Source organism: Lycium barbarum, chromosome 2 (assembly GCF_019175385.1).
Source record: "Lycium barbarum isolate Lr01 chromosome 2, ASM1917538v2, whole genome shotgun sequence".
In the NCBI taxonomy this organism is placed as follows: Eukaryota; Viridiplantae; Streptophyta; class Magnoliopsida; order Solanales; family Solanaceae; genus Lycium; species Lycium barbarum.
The window spans coordinates 55,631,528-55,652,491 of record NC_083338.1 but is presented as its reverse complement, the minus strand read 5'-3'; the positions used below and the strand labels follow the sequence as shown (position 1 = coordinate 55,652,491).

Sequence of the window (20,964 nt, the reverse complement as noted above, 5' to 3'; positions counted from 1 at the left end):
TGGCATCCCATGGATCCTATAATACTGTGGGTTGGCAGAATACTTCTTGTTGATGCTTCTAATCAACTCGGTAAAAGCATCTCTGCCCCATGGATAATCTACATACCTTCCATCCTCAACCACTTCAAAATGAACACTTGGTATATTTGTTTTCCTAGGCTCACCGCAAAAGATGTATGTATTTATAAAAAACAGAATTGCAAACTTAACAGTGTCCTCATCATTATCTCCCCAACACTTATTCTTAAAGTAATCAATCAACTCCAATCTTTTTACTTTACTCCTAGTTCCACCAAAATAATCATCCATAATCCTATTCGGTTTTTCCTCATCGTATGTAAATTGACTTTCATCGGCTACACAATTTAGCCCGCTCATAAGGGCAAATTCTCTCATGGTAAATCGAAATACGGTACCATTTATATCAATTGTAAACCAATCAGAAGTGCTCTCCTTGAGCTCTCTTACCATGAAGCACCTAAAAATCTGTGCTTGAACCTCCAGGTGCTGCATTCCGAAGAATTACCCAAGGATCTCTAACTGTGGAACAGTTAGCTTACTCTTGAGAATATTCGTGTACCGTTGCATCGATGGAGCCTCTTCAGGATGACTCTTAACATAGAATTTAGTTTCCTAAAATAAAAATGCAACACTGAGTTAAGACAGAAACAATTGTATAAAACATAGACACAGAAAACAAAATTAACACATATATATACAACAAAAATATACACAAAAACAAAATTGCATAAGACAACTAACACAGCTTTTAAAATAAATAAGTACAGAATAGTAAACATACGTACTTGTGAAATATATAGAATTATAATGAAATACAGTTAACTACGAACACAGCTACCACAGTTATGTTGCATATGATATAAACTACAGTTGATGCACATATACATTTTATTAAATACACAGAAATATACTGAATTGCATATCCAATTATGTTGAAATATACAGAAATATAGTGAAATACAAAACAACAAAATCGAAAAAATTCATCAATACCTGTTCATCCTCTTCCAGATCTACATCTTTAACAACCTTTTTACCCTTAACGTCGGAAAAAGGCTTGGTTACTTTTCTCTTATTTTGTTGAGCAACTTTAGAACCTTTTTTGACTGGTACATCATCTTTTCGCTTGCTCGGTTTTGCAACTTCAGTTGGTTGAAGTTGACGCATCCTTGATGGGTCATGAATCTTCTTGCTTCTTCTCTCAGCAGCAATTTTAGCAGATTCTCCTGCAATTGCAAGTTGTTTTTGTGAAAATCCCAAAGAGAAACTAGGACCATCATAAACATCAGGACTACCTCGAGTATTCCTGCTTGGAGTATCTCTTTCTGCCATTAAAATGGAGAATTAGATCTTGTTTTAAACACTCTTAACAATAGCTGAAAACAGAAAAAAAAGGAATGAAAAGAAACAAAGAAAACGATGAAATATAAGAATAAATATAGAGAAATACAACAAAGAAAGTAAAAAAATTCTAATAAATTATCAAAATTCGTTACCTATACTGTGTGGGTAACGATTAAGGAAGATGGAATCGTGCTAATAATGATGATAGATAATGGGCGTATAATACGGTTGAAAATATTGAAGATGGGAGAGAAATTAATTTGAAAAGAGAAGAGATTGGGAGTTATTGGGAAACATGGGCCGTAAGTTTAGGGGAAATACAGACGGCTTGTAGATCAGTTACAACTGGTAATTTTGAAATTAATTTAAGCTACTAAAAATAAATAAAATAAAAGGTAGCTATTATTAATAAATAAGTCTTAGAGGTAGTTATGTCCAGTAAATTTTCCTTCTTTTTTTTATTTTATTTTTATTTTTTGCTCAGATTGGCCTTCGTTTGCGGTGGTCTTTAATTTTTCCCTTCAAATCGGTGGTCTTTAAGTTTTGCCCTTCGCCTAATACCCCGAGATTATGGGTTCGAATTCCAGCTCAATAAAAAAAAGTCGCAACACAGAATTTTACAAATCTGTCCATGCAAATTTGCAAATTCTGCCTAAACTGTCCATGCAAATTCTACCTGCCTTAAGGGAAAAATTGAAGACCACCAATCTAAGAGGCAAAAATTAAATGCCACCCCAAGCGAAAGGCAATCCTGCAAATTGCCCCAGTTAATTTTCCTAGAAATATGTGGTGAATGGAAGAACCTATTTATTCTACCTAGTCTACATAGAGGCTGAGAGAAAAATAAGAAGAAGAAACAACTGCTACTTTATTTACTTGAGCGGAAAACAGGAAACATCAAAAGAGTAGAATTCTCAACCATTTCAGGTACTACATTTAATTCCTTCCATAGCTTCACCTTTGTGATAATTGGTTTATAGTACTCCCGGTGATAGTTGATAATTAAGTAATGAACTTAGGGTATATATAAGTTGATCCCAGAGAACTAAAACGTGGAAATCTCTTGATTCTACATTAATGTTCCAATTGGCAAAATCTGCCGAATTAAGATGAATGAATAGTTTATATATACTTTCTCCGTTCACTTTTACGTATCCATTTTAGATTTTTTACGTTATTTAAAAAATAATAAATGAAGTGCATAATTTACCCATACATCCATATTAATTGGTGCATATTTTTATTGGATTTGAAAAATGATTTGAAGTGAATAATTAATACGATGGGTAAAATAGAAAAAAATAAATTATTTTTTCTTAATATGCTAAAAGTGAAAATTTATCTTTAAAATAGTGAATAAGTAAAAGGGAACAGAGGGAGTATATAGGAAGGCTATGTTTCATGAATGAACTAGGATGAGTAGTACAATTAATTCTTTATAGAATAATGCCAAGAATTCTTCTTGGGGGACAAAATGATCATGGGAGATATGATTGTAATTATTAGGCTTCGGGAATAGGAATATTATGTACTTCCTCCGTTCATTTTTATTTGTCCACTATAGACTTTATTCATTTCTTAAGAAATAATAAATGAAGTGTATATTTTACTATGATATTCATATTAATTGATGAATAACTGTATTGGGTTTGGAAAATAATTTGGAATGAGTAATTAATACTAAGAGCAAAACAGGAAAAATAAATTATTTTTCTCTTGATATACAAAAGTGGACAAATAAAGTGAAAATCTATTTATCAAATAGTGGACAAGTAAAAGTGAACGGAGGTAGTAATAATGGGTAATACCTTCTTAAATTATATTTCTACTTTGCACAGTTAATTCATTCGGCAGTATTTAATATTGTTGAGTTTTGTATTATAAGACTTGAACTTCACAATTCATGTGTTAATACATGAAGGGTAATTTAGCAGAATCTCTATCATATGTTTGCTGATTATCGTTTTTGAGTTTTTTTTTTTTTTTAATATGTCAGTAATTCAGGAGTTAGTTGACTAATAGCAGGACAATTAACAAACTTTGAATTCGAGGTGTTTTAAAATAATGGGATTAGTTTTTGTAGACTAATTTGAACCCGCTATTTATGCTTTGAATAGATTGCGGCTATTGGATATCGTTTGAAGAAATATTGACGTTTCAAGAGAGGTTTGCGTATCGGTTATAAGGCAAGTGAGGCTTAAAACTCTTAGTTTACTTGCTTTTCATAAAAAGCATATGGTTTGTGTTATACGTATGCATTTAAACCATTTAGTTCATGTGAGTGGGCAAGCACGATCTAAATTGGATAATTTTCAATTGTCTAAAGTAATGACTGTATGAGTCCTTCAGCTTATTTTCGCTTAAATAAATTACTTGTTATATATATAAATTTGTGAATTGGTATTGATAGAATATTTGTTCCACTTTATCATATCTTCAGAGAGGCATACTCCGATAAGCCCCATTGGGTTCCATTGGAGGTAGATTCCAGAATTATAAGTGACCCTGGGTAAGATTGTGGGTAAATAATTCCAACTCCGGAAGACGGGATAAGACATGGGCAAATATGTACCGTGTCCCGTAAGCATAGATTCAGATTCAGTATATTTCATGTGTTGCTTATTTATGCTTCATGATTTCAGCTTCAGCTTCAGCTTCAGTATTTGTATATATTTAATATACTTGAACTGTTTAATCGTTATTATGCATTATTAGGGATTTCTAAGAGTTGCCTCAGGGGTACGCTGAGAGTGTGTCGATGATCTTGCTGGGTCTTTTAGACTCAAGCTAGCTGATGTTGTGTGTGTGTAGGTGTGCTGTATGGCGATCAGGTACTTGATACCTGATTATTCCAACTTTTTTCAGTCCAGTTCAGTCGAGGTGAGCTACCATTAGATTATGACGGCCTCTTCTTCTTCAGTTGACTTAGTAGTATTCCAAGTTATGTCTCGTACTTTTGTATTCATACTAGTAGTTCCATGACTTAGACATTTATGGGATTTATGGGCAGACTCAATATTCGTAATTTGTTTCCACACTTTTCTTTATATTATCAGACGTTGAGTATTATTTATTTTATTCGTTAATTTTCATATGATTAGCTCAGAGGATTCGCCTTATGGGTAGAAGCTCGTCGGATGCCCTATCACGGCCTGTGTTAGATTTGGGTCGTGTCAGTAGCTGAATGGGAGGAGGATGCGCAAAGATGGTAACATCGGAAGTCACACTGACATCGACAGATTTCAAGTTCCCCAAGAACTCATGGTGAAATTGCAAGGAAGAGGGAACATACAAGTTTCTAGAGATTTTCAATAAAATTAGGGCTTTACAAATTATAGTTTCCTATTTACGTTTTAGTTTTTCTCATATTTTGTTTATTTATTGTTGGACCCTTGAGATTATATAAAATAACCACCGAGGATTGTATTTCTCTTTTTAAAAAATGGAATAGCAATTATATTTAAGCTTGAACCTTAACTTTCCAGATACTTAGTTGGTTATAGTACATGTCTCTCATAAAGATGTTATCTCTGAAGTAACTAGATAAAATTTATATTGAAGTCGATACCTTAATTTTCATGAATTCTTATGTTGCTTATAGTACATAATTTGCTAATCGAATTGAAAATTAAATAACTTACACTAAGAGCCTGTTTGGTCTAGCGGCTAAAACTGCTTATTTTGAGAAATGCTTTTTTAAAAAGTGATTTTCAAAAAAATACTTTTGGTGAAAAGCAGTTTGTGTTTTGATAATTCATTTCAAAAGTGTTTTTAGCTGCTTCTAATAAGCAGATTATGATTGGTTAATCTTCTTTAGAAAGTGCTTTTTTGTGGGTCAATTACGATAAAGACAAGTATCAATTTACTATCAAAATTATTTTACAGAGAGAAATTATTTTAAATATCTATTATGAAACATGTCAATTGAGTTTTACCTATATTTTAATTAAAATTTATAAGTATATATATTAAAGTTTTCAATTAATATAATACCTAGATAACTTTAAAAAAAAATAAATATTGATATAATATCAAAACAATGATTCAAATAATAATTCAAAATCATTCACAAATTAAAAGTCAACACAAGAATTGATAATTAGAAATTAATGAATTAATGAGGGATATACTTGGTAAATATGTATTTATGGCAAGGATATTTTAGTCTTGAAAGAAAAAAGATTCTGCTTCTGCTTTTTACAAGAAGTTCTGCTACCCCCCAACCGTAGAAAAACTGCATCTGCTTCTACTTAAAAGCAGTTTTATTAATTGGGCAAACACCTCAAATATCCCAAAAAGTGAATAAGGCTTTAGATAAAGTCTGGTAAGATATCAGAATTTCATGGAAATGGAAAGTAAGCAAAGAAGGATCCTAAACATTGATAAATCATAAATTCCATATCTGAGGATTCGATCTAGGAAATGACAGAAAAATTCACATGCAACCACAAGGGAGATACAACAAGGAATCAGGAGCTAGAACTCTACAAAACTACTATCTAGCACCAAAAGAGCTCAAATATGATACTCAACATGCAAACATAGAGAATATTGAAGTGTAATGACCTGTTTGGTCGTTATAGTCTTTTCGGTACTTTTGACCCTTCCCCGAGCTTATTTAGCTCACATTAAACCCGAGGGTACCGTTGACACATGTTACACCCCGTAGTTTCGTACGTGGAAATTTATAAGTTGTGGAAGTTCCAAGTATGGATACTGGAGTTCCCTTCAAGGATATATGGTATTATACGAACGAATTCTATGGTCATGACGGTTTACGTTCATATAATAAGCTATGGAAAACTCCGGGACCAAGCAAATCGAAGAAAATAAATTTGTCGAAAACTTGGAAAAAAAAAGGTTGACAGAATTTTGGACATAATTTTGGGTCAACTTTGGAGGGGTATATCTCCTAGCATATTAGGAGTTTTAAGGCATTTCAAAACCCTAAATTGAAGTTCGTCGAGTCTAATTTTCAACGCAATAAACCGCTCGTCGATATGATATCGGAGTAGAGAATTATGGACATTACAAGTTCAGCTGACAGAGCAGAAACGCGTGTACAGTAACTGCTACAGTACCGACCTGCTACAGTGACTCCCCGACCCGAATTTGAACCAATATAAAAAGGGCTTGCCCCCTCATTTTTCAGCCAAAACCTTCTTCCAAACTCCTCTAGAAAGTTCCCCAACTCTCAAACCCAAATTTCAAGCCTAAATCAGCTATAATTCCAGTATTTCGGTTCAGGCAACGTATAGTTGCGAGTATAGAATCATATAGCGACGCGTGTGGTTCAAGTTTAAGGTGAAAAAAGTGAAGATACAGCGATATTATCAGGAGCAAGGTATGAATCTCCTATTATTAATGTTAATTTTGGTTTATTTACGAAGATAAAACTGTCAAATAGCCGTATAATAGTTTTGTTGGTGGAAATATGGGATAAACCCATATGGAATGTTTATAGAGTATTTTGGTGTTGGAAATGATACTATTGATGTTGGTATTGTTGTCGTTGTTGTTGGTTGCTAAATTGAGGTTTCGGGCTAGGCATATAAACAGAGGAGATGCTACCGAAATTTCGGCAGATTCTAAATGGAATTAAATTGAAGGCTTAATATCAGCGTATGGCATTGAGCCTAATCATAGTATGAATGATCTTATATGTAAACTTGCGGGATCGGACGGATGAGAGTAGGTAGTTGGAGGCTGAACAGGTATGTTAAGGCTAGTCCCTTTCTTTCAAAAGGCAAGATTCCTATGTTATGATTTCATACATATTTTTTTTTTCATAACCTTCTTACTTCAAAAAGTTAGAAGTTCATGATTCTTAAAGGCTTTTTATGATACTAAGGATGAGATGTTTTCTATGATGAACATGATGATGACGATTTTAATTCTAGAAATTCCGAAGCTATGATTTAAGGGCATTATGAGATTATTGAGCCATTCCATGAATCCCTTTATCTTATTTATTGTTGACGGTCTCACCTCATGTCATTCATTCCTTGGAGGTGAGATATAGCGAAGATAATGATTCTATTTTCAGTGCTACCTAAGTTCATGATTCTCGAGACTTCCCGTGACATCGTCGACTTCATCTTACGATGGTTGATCCTTCAAGGAATGATATGATGATAATGGTAATGCTAATGATGATGTTGATTTCATTTATGTATTTTTATGTGTATGTATGTATGTATGTATGTATGTATGCATTGCATCCCACTGATCAGCTGGGGATAACATCGAGCCTACATGGCTGGGTAAGATAATACCGAGCCTACATGGCCGGGTAAGATAACACCGAGCCTACATGGCTGGGTAAGATAACATTGTGCCTTAATGGCCGTGTAAGATGCTATATATATTTATATATGTTATCGAGCCTTAACGGCCGGGCAAGATAACACCGCGCCTATATGGCCGGGCAAGATAACACCGAGTCCCAAAAGGGACGGGTATGGATATGACTGATGTATATGTAGTAAGTGTATGTGAATGCATATGTATGTATGGATGTGTATGAAATGTTTTTCCTGTAGACGGGTAGTTTACATGACAGAGATCTTAAGAAGAGTACGAGGTATAATTACTTACTTTATCTTATGTTATCTTCATTCTGATATCATACTACTATTCATGCCTTACATACTCAGTACACTGCTCGAACTGACGTCCCCTCTTGTGGATGCTGCGTTCATGCCCGCAGGTGCAAATAGACGAGACGAGGATCTTCCATCGTAGGCTGCCTTCAGGTACTGGTCTTGAGTGGTGGCTCCACTTCTTCCTGGAGCATCGCCGAGTGTGAGTCTATATATATATATATATATATATATATATATATATATATATATATATATATATACGAATTATGTTAAGGGTACGTCGGGGGCCCTATCCCGACTTGTATACCTCAGTCATGTTCATAGAGGCTTTGCAGACAGTTCCTATGTACAGCTTAGTCATAGTGTGACAGTAGCAATGCCGGCATCATGGGTCTATTATACGTATACTTATGCATGATATTATGTTCGTATTTAGCCTCTTGATCTTATTGTTGCCATTCGAGACATAGAGGATATGAGTTGTAAGTTGGTTCGCTCGGTTTCCGCAAGGTGCCGGGTGCCAATCACGCCTTACCTAGGGTGGGGTGTGACAAATTGGCATCAGAGCAGTTCTGTCCTAGGGTTGTCTGCAAGCCATGTCTAGCAGAGTCCTATTTATGGGTGTGAAGCCGGCCACACTTATAAATTGGAGGCTGCAAGGCATTTAGGAATGATTGACCTTATTTTCTCATCTTAGATCGTGCGATGAGAGCCAAGTCATAGGAAATGAAATTCCTTGTACTAACCCTTGATTTCAGCGGAATAATGGCGTTGACAAAGGAAGTGAATGATGATATTGGGATTATAGAGGTAAGTCACTTTGCTGAAACTACGTCATCAAAATGTGCATCCTCTATGAGAATGAATTGGTCATAATCAAAGATAAGCTGATTGTATAGTAAAGCCGGGGAATTAGTTACATGTATAATTTAATGATAAGTTCAGCTGTAAGATTGCAGACGACAAAAGTTAAAGGAATCAGTGCAGAGGGAAGTAATGGTAAAAAGGATTATAAGTCAGATATGGTAAGAATGTTGCAAGTATTATTGAAATGTATAGCCAATGAATGGAAGAGAAAGTGACCATGGAAATATAAAAGGACAATTGATAAAAGTTTAAGTATATTCTGAGTTGTGACGCATGAGGTAAGTTTCATCATCTTTGCATTTCTGTTCGATATTGAGGGCCCTGTGAGGCATTGCATGTATTTTCTGGGCTGCATGCAGGTTTGGATAGTAAGAAATATAGGGAAAACTCTGTCAAAATTTTCCTAAAATTTAAGGACGAGGACCAAAGATTTAAGAGATAACAGGTTATACGTCTATGATTGCTACAGATTGATTAAAGGGAGAGTATAGGACAAGTTGATATGGGATGATAAAATAAAGATGATGCTACAAGTGGAAATCTAGCATTAGTTATTGGGATCAAAAGTACTATTCCGGCTGGACAGATAGTTGGGCACATCAGTATTTCGAGCATCCCCATAAATTTCGATCGAGAATGGCAATGAAATACAACACCATAAGGTAAAACCTTTAAGGGGGAAGCAAGTAAGCTTGAGTACGAGCACAAGGGCTGACTAAGGTATTGGAGGAATTATGACACCCGACAATGGGGCAATCGAAAAGTAATAGGGAGCTATGGAGCAAGATGAGCTAAGGAAATGCAAAGATAAGCCATAAAAGTAGACGGAGATAAGATAGCAAGAAAATGACTCAAGGATATAAATAGAAGAGACGAGCATTTAAGAAATTAAGCGATCCTCTTGACTAATAAATCAAAACAATAGATAAGTGTGTTAGACTTATCAAGTGAGAGTCGGGCAAAGATAAAATATAAAGGGAGAACCCCAAAGGAAATGATTAAAGGATATTGCGTTTAGTCAAAACAAGTCGGTGACAATGAACCCTCGTGGAACAAGTAAAATAATGGCTTCCCTTAAAGGGGGGGGGAGTAATGGAGGTTATAGACAAGGAAAGAACTAAGCGATTTGAATTCGCTGCAGGACAAAGACCCTTAGTTAAGAGTTCACCCCTAATTTATTAGCCGAACTAAGGAATCCTTAAGGAAGAGATTTGAGATGTTTGATATAAGTACAAGAGCTACCGTCAGCAAGCGTAACTGCAAGAAGTCCAACTAAGGGCAAGTGGAGTTAAGCAAAAAAAATTCGGTGTTAAACTGGTTGATAGATAAAGTATCGCAAGGATTAATTTGACCACTATGGAATGCAAAGGATGCTCTGATATGACTAGTTTGAGGATAACAAAAAAGAAGGAATGAGAATGAATTAAACTCTAAGAAGACTAAGTTAGGAGATATCGGTGAGAATAAGAAATTCTGAATGAAAGTATGTATCATATAAAAGTGTAAACGGCAAAGGAAGAAAGATAACCTGCGTAATTCGAACAAGTTTTGTTTTAATTGAGCAAGTGAGCAAAGTAATTACCAGTGCATACAGGTAAGAACATGGACATTTACCTCAGAGCGAACTCTATTTTAACATTCGAGGATGAATGTTTTTGAAGGGGGGAGAATGTTACACCCTATAGTTTCGTACGTGGAAATTTATAAGTTGTGGAAGTTCTAAGTATGGATACTGGAGTTCCCTTCAAGGATATATGATATTATACGAACTAATTCTATGGTCATGACGGTTTACGTTCATATAATAAGCTATGGGAAGCTCCGAGACTAAGCAAATCGAAGAAAATAAATTTGTCGAAAACTTGGAAAAAACAATTGACAGAATTTTGGACAGAATTTTGGGTCAACTTTAGAGGGGTATATCTCCTAATATATTAGGAGTTTTAAGGCGTTTCAAAAGCCTAAAATGAAGTTCGTCAAGTCTAGTTTCCAATGCAACAAACCACTCGTTGATATATTTTTGGAGTAAAGAATAATGGACGTTACAAGTTCAGCTGACATAGCAAAAACGCGTGCTACAGTACCGACCTGCTACAGTACTGCTACAGTGATCCGACCTGAATTTGAACCAATGTCAAAGGGGCTTGGCCCCTCTTTTTCAGCCAAAAACTTCTTCCAAACTTCTTTCTCAAACCCAAATTTCAAGCCTAAATCAGCTATAATTCCAGAATTTCGGTTCAGGCAATGTATAGTTGCGAGTATAGAATAATATAGCGACGCGTGTGGTTCAAGTTTAAGGTGAAAAGAGTGAAGATACAACGATATTATCAGGAGCAAGGTATGAATCTCCTATTATTAATGTTAATTTTGGTTTATTTACGGAGATAAAACTATCAAATAGCCGTATAATAGTTTTGTTGGTGGAAATATGGGATAAAACCCATATGGTATGTTTATAGAGTATTTTGGTGTTGGAAATGATGTTATTGATGTTGGTATTATTGTTGTTGTTGTTGTTGGTTTCTGAATTGAGGTTTCGGGCTAGGCATATAAGCAGAGGAGATGCTGCCGAAATTTCGGCAGATTCTAAACGGAATTAAATTGAAGGCTTAAGATGAGCGTATGGCATTGAGCTTAATCATTGTATGAATGGTCTTATATGTAGACTTGTGGGCTCGGACGGATAAGCGTAGGTAGTTGGAGGCTGAATAGGTATGTTAAGGCTAGTACCTTTCTTTCAAAAGGCATGATTCCTATGTTATGATTCCATACATTATTTTTTTTCATAACCTTCTTACTTCCAAAAGTTAGGAGTTCATTATTCTTAAAATCTTTTTATGATACTAAGGATGAGATGTTTTCTATGATGAACATGATGAAGACGATTTTAATTCTGGAAATTCTAAAGCTATGATTTGAGGGCATTATGAGATTATTGAGCCATTCCATGAATCCCTTGATCTTATTTATTGTTGACGGTCTCACCTCATGTCATTCATTCCTTGGAGGTGAGATATAGCGAAGATAATGATTCTATTTCCAGTGTTACCTAAATTCATGATTCTCGAGACTCCCGTGACATCGTTGACTTCATCTTACGATTGTTGATCCTTCAAGGAATGATATGATGATAATGGTAATGTTGATGATGATCTTGATTTCATTTAGGTATTTTTATGTGTATGTATGCATTGCATCCCACTGATCAGCTGGGGATAACACCGACCCTACATGGTCGGGTAAGATAACACCGAGCCTACATGACCAGGTAAGATAACTCCGAGCCTACATAGCCGGGTAAGATAACACCGTGCCTTAATGGCCGGGTAAGATGCTATATATATATATATATTACCGAGCCTTAACGGTCGGGCAAGCTAACACCGCGCCTATATGGCCGGGCAAGATAACACCGAGTCCCAAAAGGGCCGGGTACGGATATGACTGATGTATTATAGTAAGTGTATGTGAATGCATATGTATGTATGTTGTGTATGGATGTGTATGAAATGTTTTTCCTGTAGACGGGTAGTTTACATGACAGAGCTCTTAAGAAGAGTACGAGGTATAATTACTTACTTTATCTTATGTTATCTTCATTCTGATATCATACTACTATTCATGCCTTACATACTCAGTACACTACTCGTACTGACGTCCCTTCTTGTGGACGCTGCGTTCATGGCCCGCAGGTGCAAATAGACGAGACGAGGATCTTCCATCGTAGGCTGCCTTCAGGTACTAGTCTTGAGTGGTGGCTCCACTTCTTCCTGGAGCATCACCGAGTGTGATTCTATATATATATATATATATATATATATATATATATATGAATTATGTTAAGGGTACGTGGGGGGCCCTATCCCGACTTGTATACCTCAGTCATGTTCATAGAGGCTTTGCAGACAGTTCTTGTGTACAGCTTAGTCATAGTGTGACAGTAGCAATGTCGGCATCATAGGTCTATTGTACGTATACTTATGCATGATATTATGTTCGTATTTAGCCTCTTGATCTTATTGTTGCTATTCGAGACATAGAGGATATGAGTTGTAAGTTGGTTCGCTCGGTTTTCGCAAGGTGCCGGGTGCCAATCACGCCTTACTTAGGGTGGGCTGTGACAACACACTTCCCGAAGTATTTGGATATGATTTAGGTGACTTTTGAAAAATTTGGGCTTAAAGCAAAAAAGAGTTGACTCAGAGTTGCCTTTGGGGTAAACAGACCTTTTTCGGGAATCCATTAATTTCGAGAGGTCCGGATGGTCTTTTAGAACTTGTGCATATATTTGGTTCGATTCCTAATGCACTCAGGGTGCATTTTGAGACTTGGGTTGAGGAGTTGGATTTGAGGTATTGGGGTTGACTCGATCAACGAGACCTCCGTTGGGAAATCCAAGGCCACGAGCGCGTTATTAGCGTGTTTTTATGTATGTCTGCATATATGGTATGTGAACAGATGGCCTTGGGTGATAGTCGGGATTTCTGGTTGAGATTGTGAAAACATGGGGGATTCTGGTGTCTGGTGCCCACTATGGCGGCAGCGGTACGCTTTAGCGGTTATCCTGCCATTGTGGCGTCTAAGTGAGGATTGGGCAGGACCATTGTAGCGGTCAGGGGACCGTTGAAGCATTGGAGTGTGCGCGAAAGCAGTGTCGGGCAGTTAGATTCATTTAATGAGTGTTAAAAGCCCTAAGTTCATGATTCATTACCATTCCGAAAGCTGAGCTATTGGGAGCATTTTAAGGCAATTATTGGGGGGGGGGGGGGGGGGAATCATTGTGGTAAGTCCCTTCAATTTCCTTTCCATTTCATGATTACATTATCACTTTAGGAATCCATTATCATGCTAGTTTCATTAAGGGCTTGAGGGTTCAATGGGCTCTTCATTTTAGGCTTTTAAATCATGATTTATTGGTTGGATTAGCTTCATTAAGCATGGAATTGATGATTAGAATCTATTATTGCATGATTCCTTCTTAATTAATGGCTAATTTATGGGATCGAAAGTTAGGGTTCACACCCAAATTTAGGGATTTTGCCTAGAATCCGAATTTAAGTGATTTGTTAGTTCCCTAGCTTATTATGTTTAGATGGTATTGTCAGAGAATGCATGTAAACCTTCGGGTGTGAAGTTGGGTTGGATATTGTCTTTGGTTGGGCCTTAATGTATGATTTGGGGGCTAGCCACCCCGTTGTGTTGATTTACTTATCTTGTTTTATTTACTTATTAGCTCATGGCCACGTTGAGACATTGGGTAATTGTGACTAGTGATATATCATGACTATAATATTGCGGTACTTGACTTGATCGGTATTGAGATGAGATTGTGATTCATTGTGGCTTATGGTATAGCCATATTATTGATATTACTTGTGTGCCCTGTGTGGTTCTGTTTGCGATTGAATTGGTTGTTGATATTGCATTGCATCATATTCATACTCATTTCTATAATACATGGATATATGCGTGGTTATGGTACTAATGATGACAAGTGAGAGAGTGTAGCCTCCGAGGTTTTTGCCGGAGAAAGAGAGATGAGTGTACGTTGCCTGAGGTTTCTAGCCGAAAATGAATGAGTGATAATGCTCGAAGTTTCTTGCCATGATTGAGAGAGTGCGCGTGATCCGAGGTCATTTTTTGGAGTGAGCAGTACATAGACTTCGCAGGTCCTCCATGGGTCATGATCGCCGAGACTGGAGTTATTCCATCCGGGACATGTTATACAAAGGTGCATATGCATTGTATTCATCATACATACATTATTGCATTGCATTATACTTTCTAGTTTTTGGTGATTTGTTGTGATACTATCGTGATATACTAATTCGGATTGATTATTGAGACTTGGCACAGTTGGGCTTAGATGCTATAACATAGGTAATGACTTATTGTGATATGATTGTGATTTAATGGTTCACATTGATTATACTCAGACTTGGGACAGTTGGGTTTAGATGCTATAACATAAGTGATGACTTGTACTATGGATATGAATTCGTGTTGACTTGTACCTGTTGGTTTATATGTTTATCTTGCTTTGTTGTCTTTATACACATTAGCTAGTCTTAGTCGGCCGATGATACCTACTAGTGCTTGTGATTTGTATTGCCCTGCAATTGTTGTATTGTTTTATGAATGCAGAGTACCAGGTGGGATCGACTTCTACTCCTCGTGGCTGATATTTGTGGATTGCTTGATTCGAGTCTTTCCGGGTGAGCATGAGGACGTTCGCTACTCGAAGACTCTTCCTATGTTATTATGTCTTTATTTCCATTTCTGATACGTAATATGAGACTATTGATGTATTATTATGATTCAGACTTATAGTATTTAGTTAGATGCTCTTGTATGACCAGACCAGATACTGGGGTGTATTTCTTTTACTTCCGCAATTTCTTATATTATTATCGTGAGACTTATGTTATTCCATCTTCTTCCGCTTTATTTATTCTTTTATGATAGTTGGGATAAGGGTTCGCTTACCAAGGTGGCAAAGGTAGGTGCCCGTACAACTTAGTGAAAATGGGTCGTGACAATTTGGTGTCAGAGCCCTAGGTTACCCGGTCTATAATACAAGAGCATGTCTAGTAGAGTCTCGTGGATCGGTACGATGAGCTTTATACTTATCTACGAGAGGCTATAGGACATTTAGGAAACTTCATCTTTTTTCATTCTTTCGTGCTACTTTATTCTAATTGGTATCTGGAACAATCGAATTGGTATCTGATTCTTATCTCTTCTCTCACAGATGGTGAGGACTCGAGCCACGATAGCCCGAAATCAGGTGTCGGAACTGCCACCAGGGGACGATCGACAGTTAGAGGACGCGATGGAGCTAGAGGCCGCGGAGTTGCACCAGCCAGGGGCAGGGCTTGTTGACACTTAATTTTTTACCTCCCGTAATTCTTTTTAATTACTCAGAGTCCTTAGATGACAAACAAAGTGAACCATGCATTTTTAAAGGCTAATGATTATTATAAAATTGTTTAGGTCAATATTTTACCACTTTTAATTAGTAAAATAATTTCTATAATAAATTGTTTAGGAATTAATCAGTACATTTTATGGCATTTATAGGATATTTGTTAGATTTAATCAAAGAAAAGCAGTTTCAAATAATTATCTCTTTAATTGTTTAAATTGTCAAAAATCAAATTAGCAAATATATTATTCCCTTTAAATTCAAGGAATTTGATTAATTAAAGGAATTGACCATTTTACCCCTAAATACTTAAATTTGTGTATTGGCATAATTTGTTGAAACTAATCATAATTGTTTCTAGTATTTAAAAAAGATAATTAGTCGATTAAGCTACATATGGTCATAATTAAAATAATCAATTGAGATTAAAAGAAATTAAGGCTGTATTTGCAAATTAAGCCCATTTGCATAATTGACCGTTTTTAAATTAATTAGTAGGATAATTAAGTTCTAAGTTGGTTATAATTAAAATATTATGGTCAACAACCAATGTTTTAATTTTTACCCATCTTTTGTTTTCCCCATTCTATCCTTTATGTACGTAAATACGCTAAACATATGCATGTATATATAACTAATATACATATATAGGGCCCCCCTCCTTTTCCTCAAAATTACGGACCAGGCCCAGTCCATTAAATGGACCAACCGGGCTCGTCAAGCGTATCAGATCAAAAGAGGGGTAATACCCCTCCGACATTCATTTTCCTCACGCCAAACATGACCTATACTCTCCCTCTCTCCTCACCTTTCCCTTTTTCCCCTTAACCTTAGGCGCCGCACGCATATGTTTCTCTCTCCTAGCCAAGAATGGCAAAAACTCAGAGCTTACAGAGTTTTCTCAGACTTTGTACAGCCAATAATGTGAAACAACTAATTTTCAACCTTGTTTCACTCAATTTCATCCAAACGCAGCGGTAATCATCCCCTCTTTTACTTTTCCTTTTATTTTTTCTGAATCAAAACACGATTTTCTGTATTGTATTGTTATATTGTGACCGCAAGAACTCGTTTTTATAAGTTCACAAGGGATTGGCTCGGACCTAAAATGGGTCATATCTGACCGTATATGTTTGTTGTCTTTAGATCTTGATCGTTAATTTCATGTACTGAAGGTTAATTTCTGAAAAAATCATTTTGTACCACATCGACATTTTAGGTCTTTGTATGAATTTTAGGGTTCTATAAATAAAACCCCAACCCTCACCATTAAAACAAGTTTCCACAACCCAAAAGGCTAGAATTTTAAGTTCAACTTGAAATGTAAGCTTAATAGTATAATCTTAGACTTAAATTTTTAAGAGTTGAGTCTCTTATTTTATAACTTTTATTTACTTTATATGTGTGGCTGAGTTTGGGATTGGAACCATCAAAGGTTCCAAATTCATTTCTTGACACAGGATGCATGCAAAAAAGGCAACATTTTATCTTGTTAATGCTTTTATTATTTTGTTTTCTCTGTTGTATGTGAGCCTAGGTAGGGATTTGTTTGGTTTAGGAGTACTGTTATGCTTGGTTAATCTACCTTAGTGTTGTCTTCTTTAGTTTTTCCGTGTTTAACTTGGCTATTAAGTATTGGTAATCTCAATTATGCTTAGTTTAAAGATTGTTCGGTGATCATGCTTATGTAATCTTCTTTGTTTAGATGGTTGATGACTCGCTAGAGTTATTAATGTGAATATACTTAGCTTAAGTTGATGCTTTAATAAGGTTAAGTTAGTTTGTGGCCATCTGTGAGAAAAATATAATCATGATTAGTTAGCAATGCTTCGCTAATATAAGTTAATGGGACTTTATTTTGTTCAAGTGTATCAGTGTAATGAATTAGGCCTTACCTAGTTGTTTGTCTAAGTAGTATTGATTAAAAAGGGTTTAAGAGAGTATTGATATAGGTCTGAGTTTAGGAAGGATATGAGTTGAACCTGGTCAAACCTTTGTTTAAGCTTGTCTGAGTCATTTACATGAAACAGTGCTTGTATATTAAGAAGGCAATGATCATAGGAAATACAGTTCAATCTCTTCTTAATTTGAAATAGTCTTGTCTTGGTCCTGTTCTGTATCATGCTTGAATGGTTCTAGAAAAAAAATGAAGCAAAAGGTCATGAAGCAAAAGGTCTGGGAGGTCACTGAACATGTCAAGTGTGTTACTCTTTTCCAAAACTTTGGTATCATTGCATCCTGAATCTTGTTCCTATTAGTTAAGATCTGTTTAAATGTGCATATAAGGTTTTACATTGAATGCCCTTTCCACCCTTAATATCTCAAAGGTTTCCACTTTGAATGACCCTGGACAATGTGTGTATGAAATATAATGCCTGCAAATAACACTTCTTATAGCCCCTGTTCCTTCCCCTGGCCTGATTGTTGAACTTTTGATTGAGATAACCAGCTGATGGTGTAACAAACATGATTAATGATAGGGTGATAGAGTATGATTAATGATAGGGTGATAAAGTGAAGTTGATCTTTTGATGAAGGCATGTTCTATTTAGTGTTTGTCTGTGAGGTCCCTATTTTGCTAAAATTACTTTGATCTAATCCATGTAAGAGTCAGCTTTAGACAAGAAGACACTAGGATCATATCAGACTCTGTTAAAGATGGAAGAACTTAAAAACCCCATCATGATTAGTCCTCTAAGTTGAGTTAATTGTAAGTGCTGGTTGTCATTACTGGAAGGGTGACTAATTTGGTTAAATAATAAGAAGACAAGATCATGTGTATGCATGGGTAAACTATAAATCACGTAACTTAGGGAAGCTAAATCACGTAACTTAGGGAAGCCTTTTAAAGGTGCCTTAGAGTGGGGATTGAGAAGGGCCAAATAAAACCTGGCCCTAAGTACCTTTCCCCCCAAATAAAAGGTTCCATGGCATGCCTTATAAGTTCATGGGATGATTGTTTGCCATATGTATACTATTGTTCTTCCATTCTTGTTAATAAGAACAAAGAATTTAAATGGTAATGAATTTGCTAGATAGTTAAATAGGCATAACTAAGGAAAGAGTCTGTCCATTTTAATGTTTTTGGTTTCCAAGAAGGACGAAAGACAATTGACTGAGTAGGAGTCTAAGTTATAAATGTTGTTTATGAATGAGTGTTGAAATCAGTAAAGCCATTAAAACCATCTGAATTTCTTGTACATCAATTTGTCCAAGATTCCATTGAAATCAAAAGCATGGCTACTTCTATGTTTCATTCATTTCTTTGAGCTATTGTCTGCATAAGAGAGTTATATATATATATATATATATATATATGTGTGTGTGTGTGTGTGTGTGTGTGTGTGTGTTTGTGTGTGTGTGTCTGCCCGTGCATTTGTCTCATTCTTATGAACTTGATCTCTTCTAGGCCATTTCTGAAAATTTAAGCTTGTCTGCTTTGGTTTCTACTTGTACTGCAACTACCTGTTCAAATTATACGTCTCACACTATTGCGTTCTGCCTTTGGATTGATATAATCAACTCTTTCCCATGGCCCTTCCCTGCTTGTGAATATATTTTCTTTGTCTTCTAAAATGTAGGCAGTTAAGGTGTTCATTTGATAATTCATGTACTTGTTGTGAGAATTGCCAAAGACCTGAGTATGTGGTAAATCTATGTATGACTGACTTGCTCTGTATCTAGCTTGATTAGTCTGAATCTAGGTTTGTCTTGGTTTAAGGTTGGCATTCTTGCTTAGAAATGAGAGATGATTAGGAGATGACAATTAAAAGTAGGGTCAAAAGTGCAATCTAATATGAGAAGAGAGTAAACCTGGTGATATACATGGGAGTGGGTAAAAGAAACAGTAACAGCAAAAGGTATACAAAGGGTATATCATCTAGTATACTACAAGTTTATATGTGCATATATGACTTTGGGAAATGCATATCAAAGATGGAAGAATAGAGTAACTGGGCCTAGCCCATATGAATGTTTAAAAGCTGGATCATACTTACCCTTAGGCTAAAACAGAGGAGAGAATAGATACTAGATTGGGCTTTCTTTTTGTGTATAAGTTGGGCTTCGACTCCTAGCCTTATACATTTATAATCTTAATTTATGCATTGTGTTCATCAGCTCATATTTGTGTGTGTGTGTGTGTGTGTGTGTGTGTGTGTATGTTGATAAGATCAGTAGTATATCATCTAACTGGGATCCTCCCTTCCGTACCACATGGCCACTTAGGTCGGGTCATATGCCAACCGGTTGGGTGATACGCTCAAATTACACCTATTAATGGTATAACGCGGACGTTGTCAAATATAGTAACCCAACAAGGTTGGGGTCGAATCCCACAGAGAACAATATGTAGGCGATTTAAGCAGATTAGGAATTATCACTAACAATAGCTAGACCGAACGCATCAATAGTGGTTTTTGATAAGGTTTTGATAAAATACAGAAATATAAATTCTACTCTAGAAAGCAAATAAATTGATCAATGGCATCAAGAATGGAATAAAGGAAACTACTTCTCAAGTAACGATCCAATATATTTCATGAATTATAAATAATAGCAAGTTTATGTTATTTAGCCTCGGATAATGACTCTAAATTAACTTCTCCCGAAGATTAACTAGACTACCCAATTGAAGATCCCTCAAGCAATTAGGAGCATTAAAAACACCTGAATATGGCTACAAGTGGTATCGCCTATTCCTAGGTCAATTTCCATTAGATGAGGGTTAACGCCCCAAATTCAGGTTAATTATTCTATCCCAATCCCGTTTTTCCTCTTCTGAGTTTCAAACAAAATAAATGGGTGAGTCCTAGGGTTATCTACTCCCTTGAGAAACGTTGAATAACAAGAATAATTAAAATAACAAGAATTTACTTGAATATAAATAATGTCGATGAATAAATAAGCACAACAAGAGTATCAATCTTAATTGTCACCAAGAAATTCCCATAAACAAGGATTAAATAAAAGAAAGAATATTTACGTAGGAACCCTAGCCTCCAAACTTGAGTACAATGCCAAAGATAATTTTACAATGCTCACAGTTGGCTTTTTAAAAGAACTAGAATAGCAAAAATCGTCAAAATCCAAGTTCTGTTCGGACTGGGCCTGAAAACCTTCAACGCGAACGCGCCACGTATCTGCGCGATCGCGTGGATGACGTCAGCGTCCCTCTCTTACTTCAGCGCGAACGCGTGAGAT

General features: G+C 36.0%; 1 protein-coding gene across 1 annotated transcript; it reads right to left on the bottom strand.

Moving 5' to 3' along the window:
- Positions 1-522: 522 nt before the first annotated feature.
- LOC132628584 (uncharacterized) lies at positions 523-1,659 on the bottom strand. The gene is made up of 2 exons (XM_060344352.1): positions 1,015-1,659; positions 523-633 (listed from the first exon to the last, which is right to left on the bottom strand). The coding sequence occupies exons 1-2, from the start codon at positions 1,351-1,353 to the stop codon at positions 523-525; spliced, it is 450 nt and encodes a 149-aa protein (XP_060200335.1). The 5' UTR covers positions 1,354-1,659.
- Positions 1,660-20,964: the final 19,305 nt, after the last annotated feature.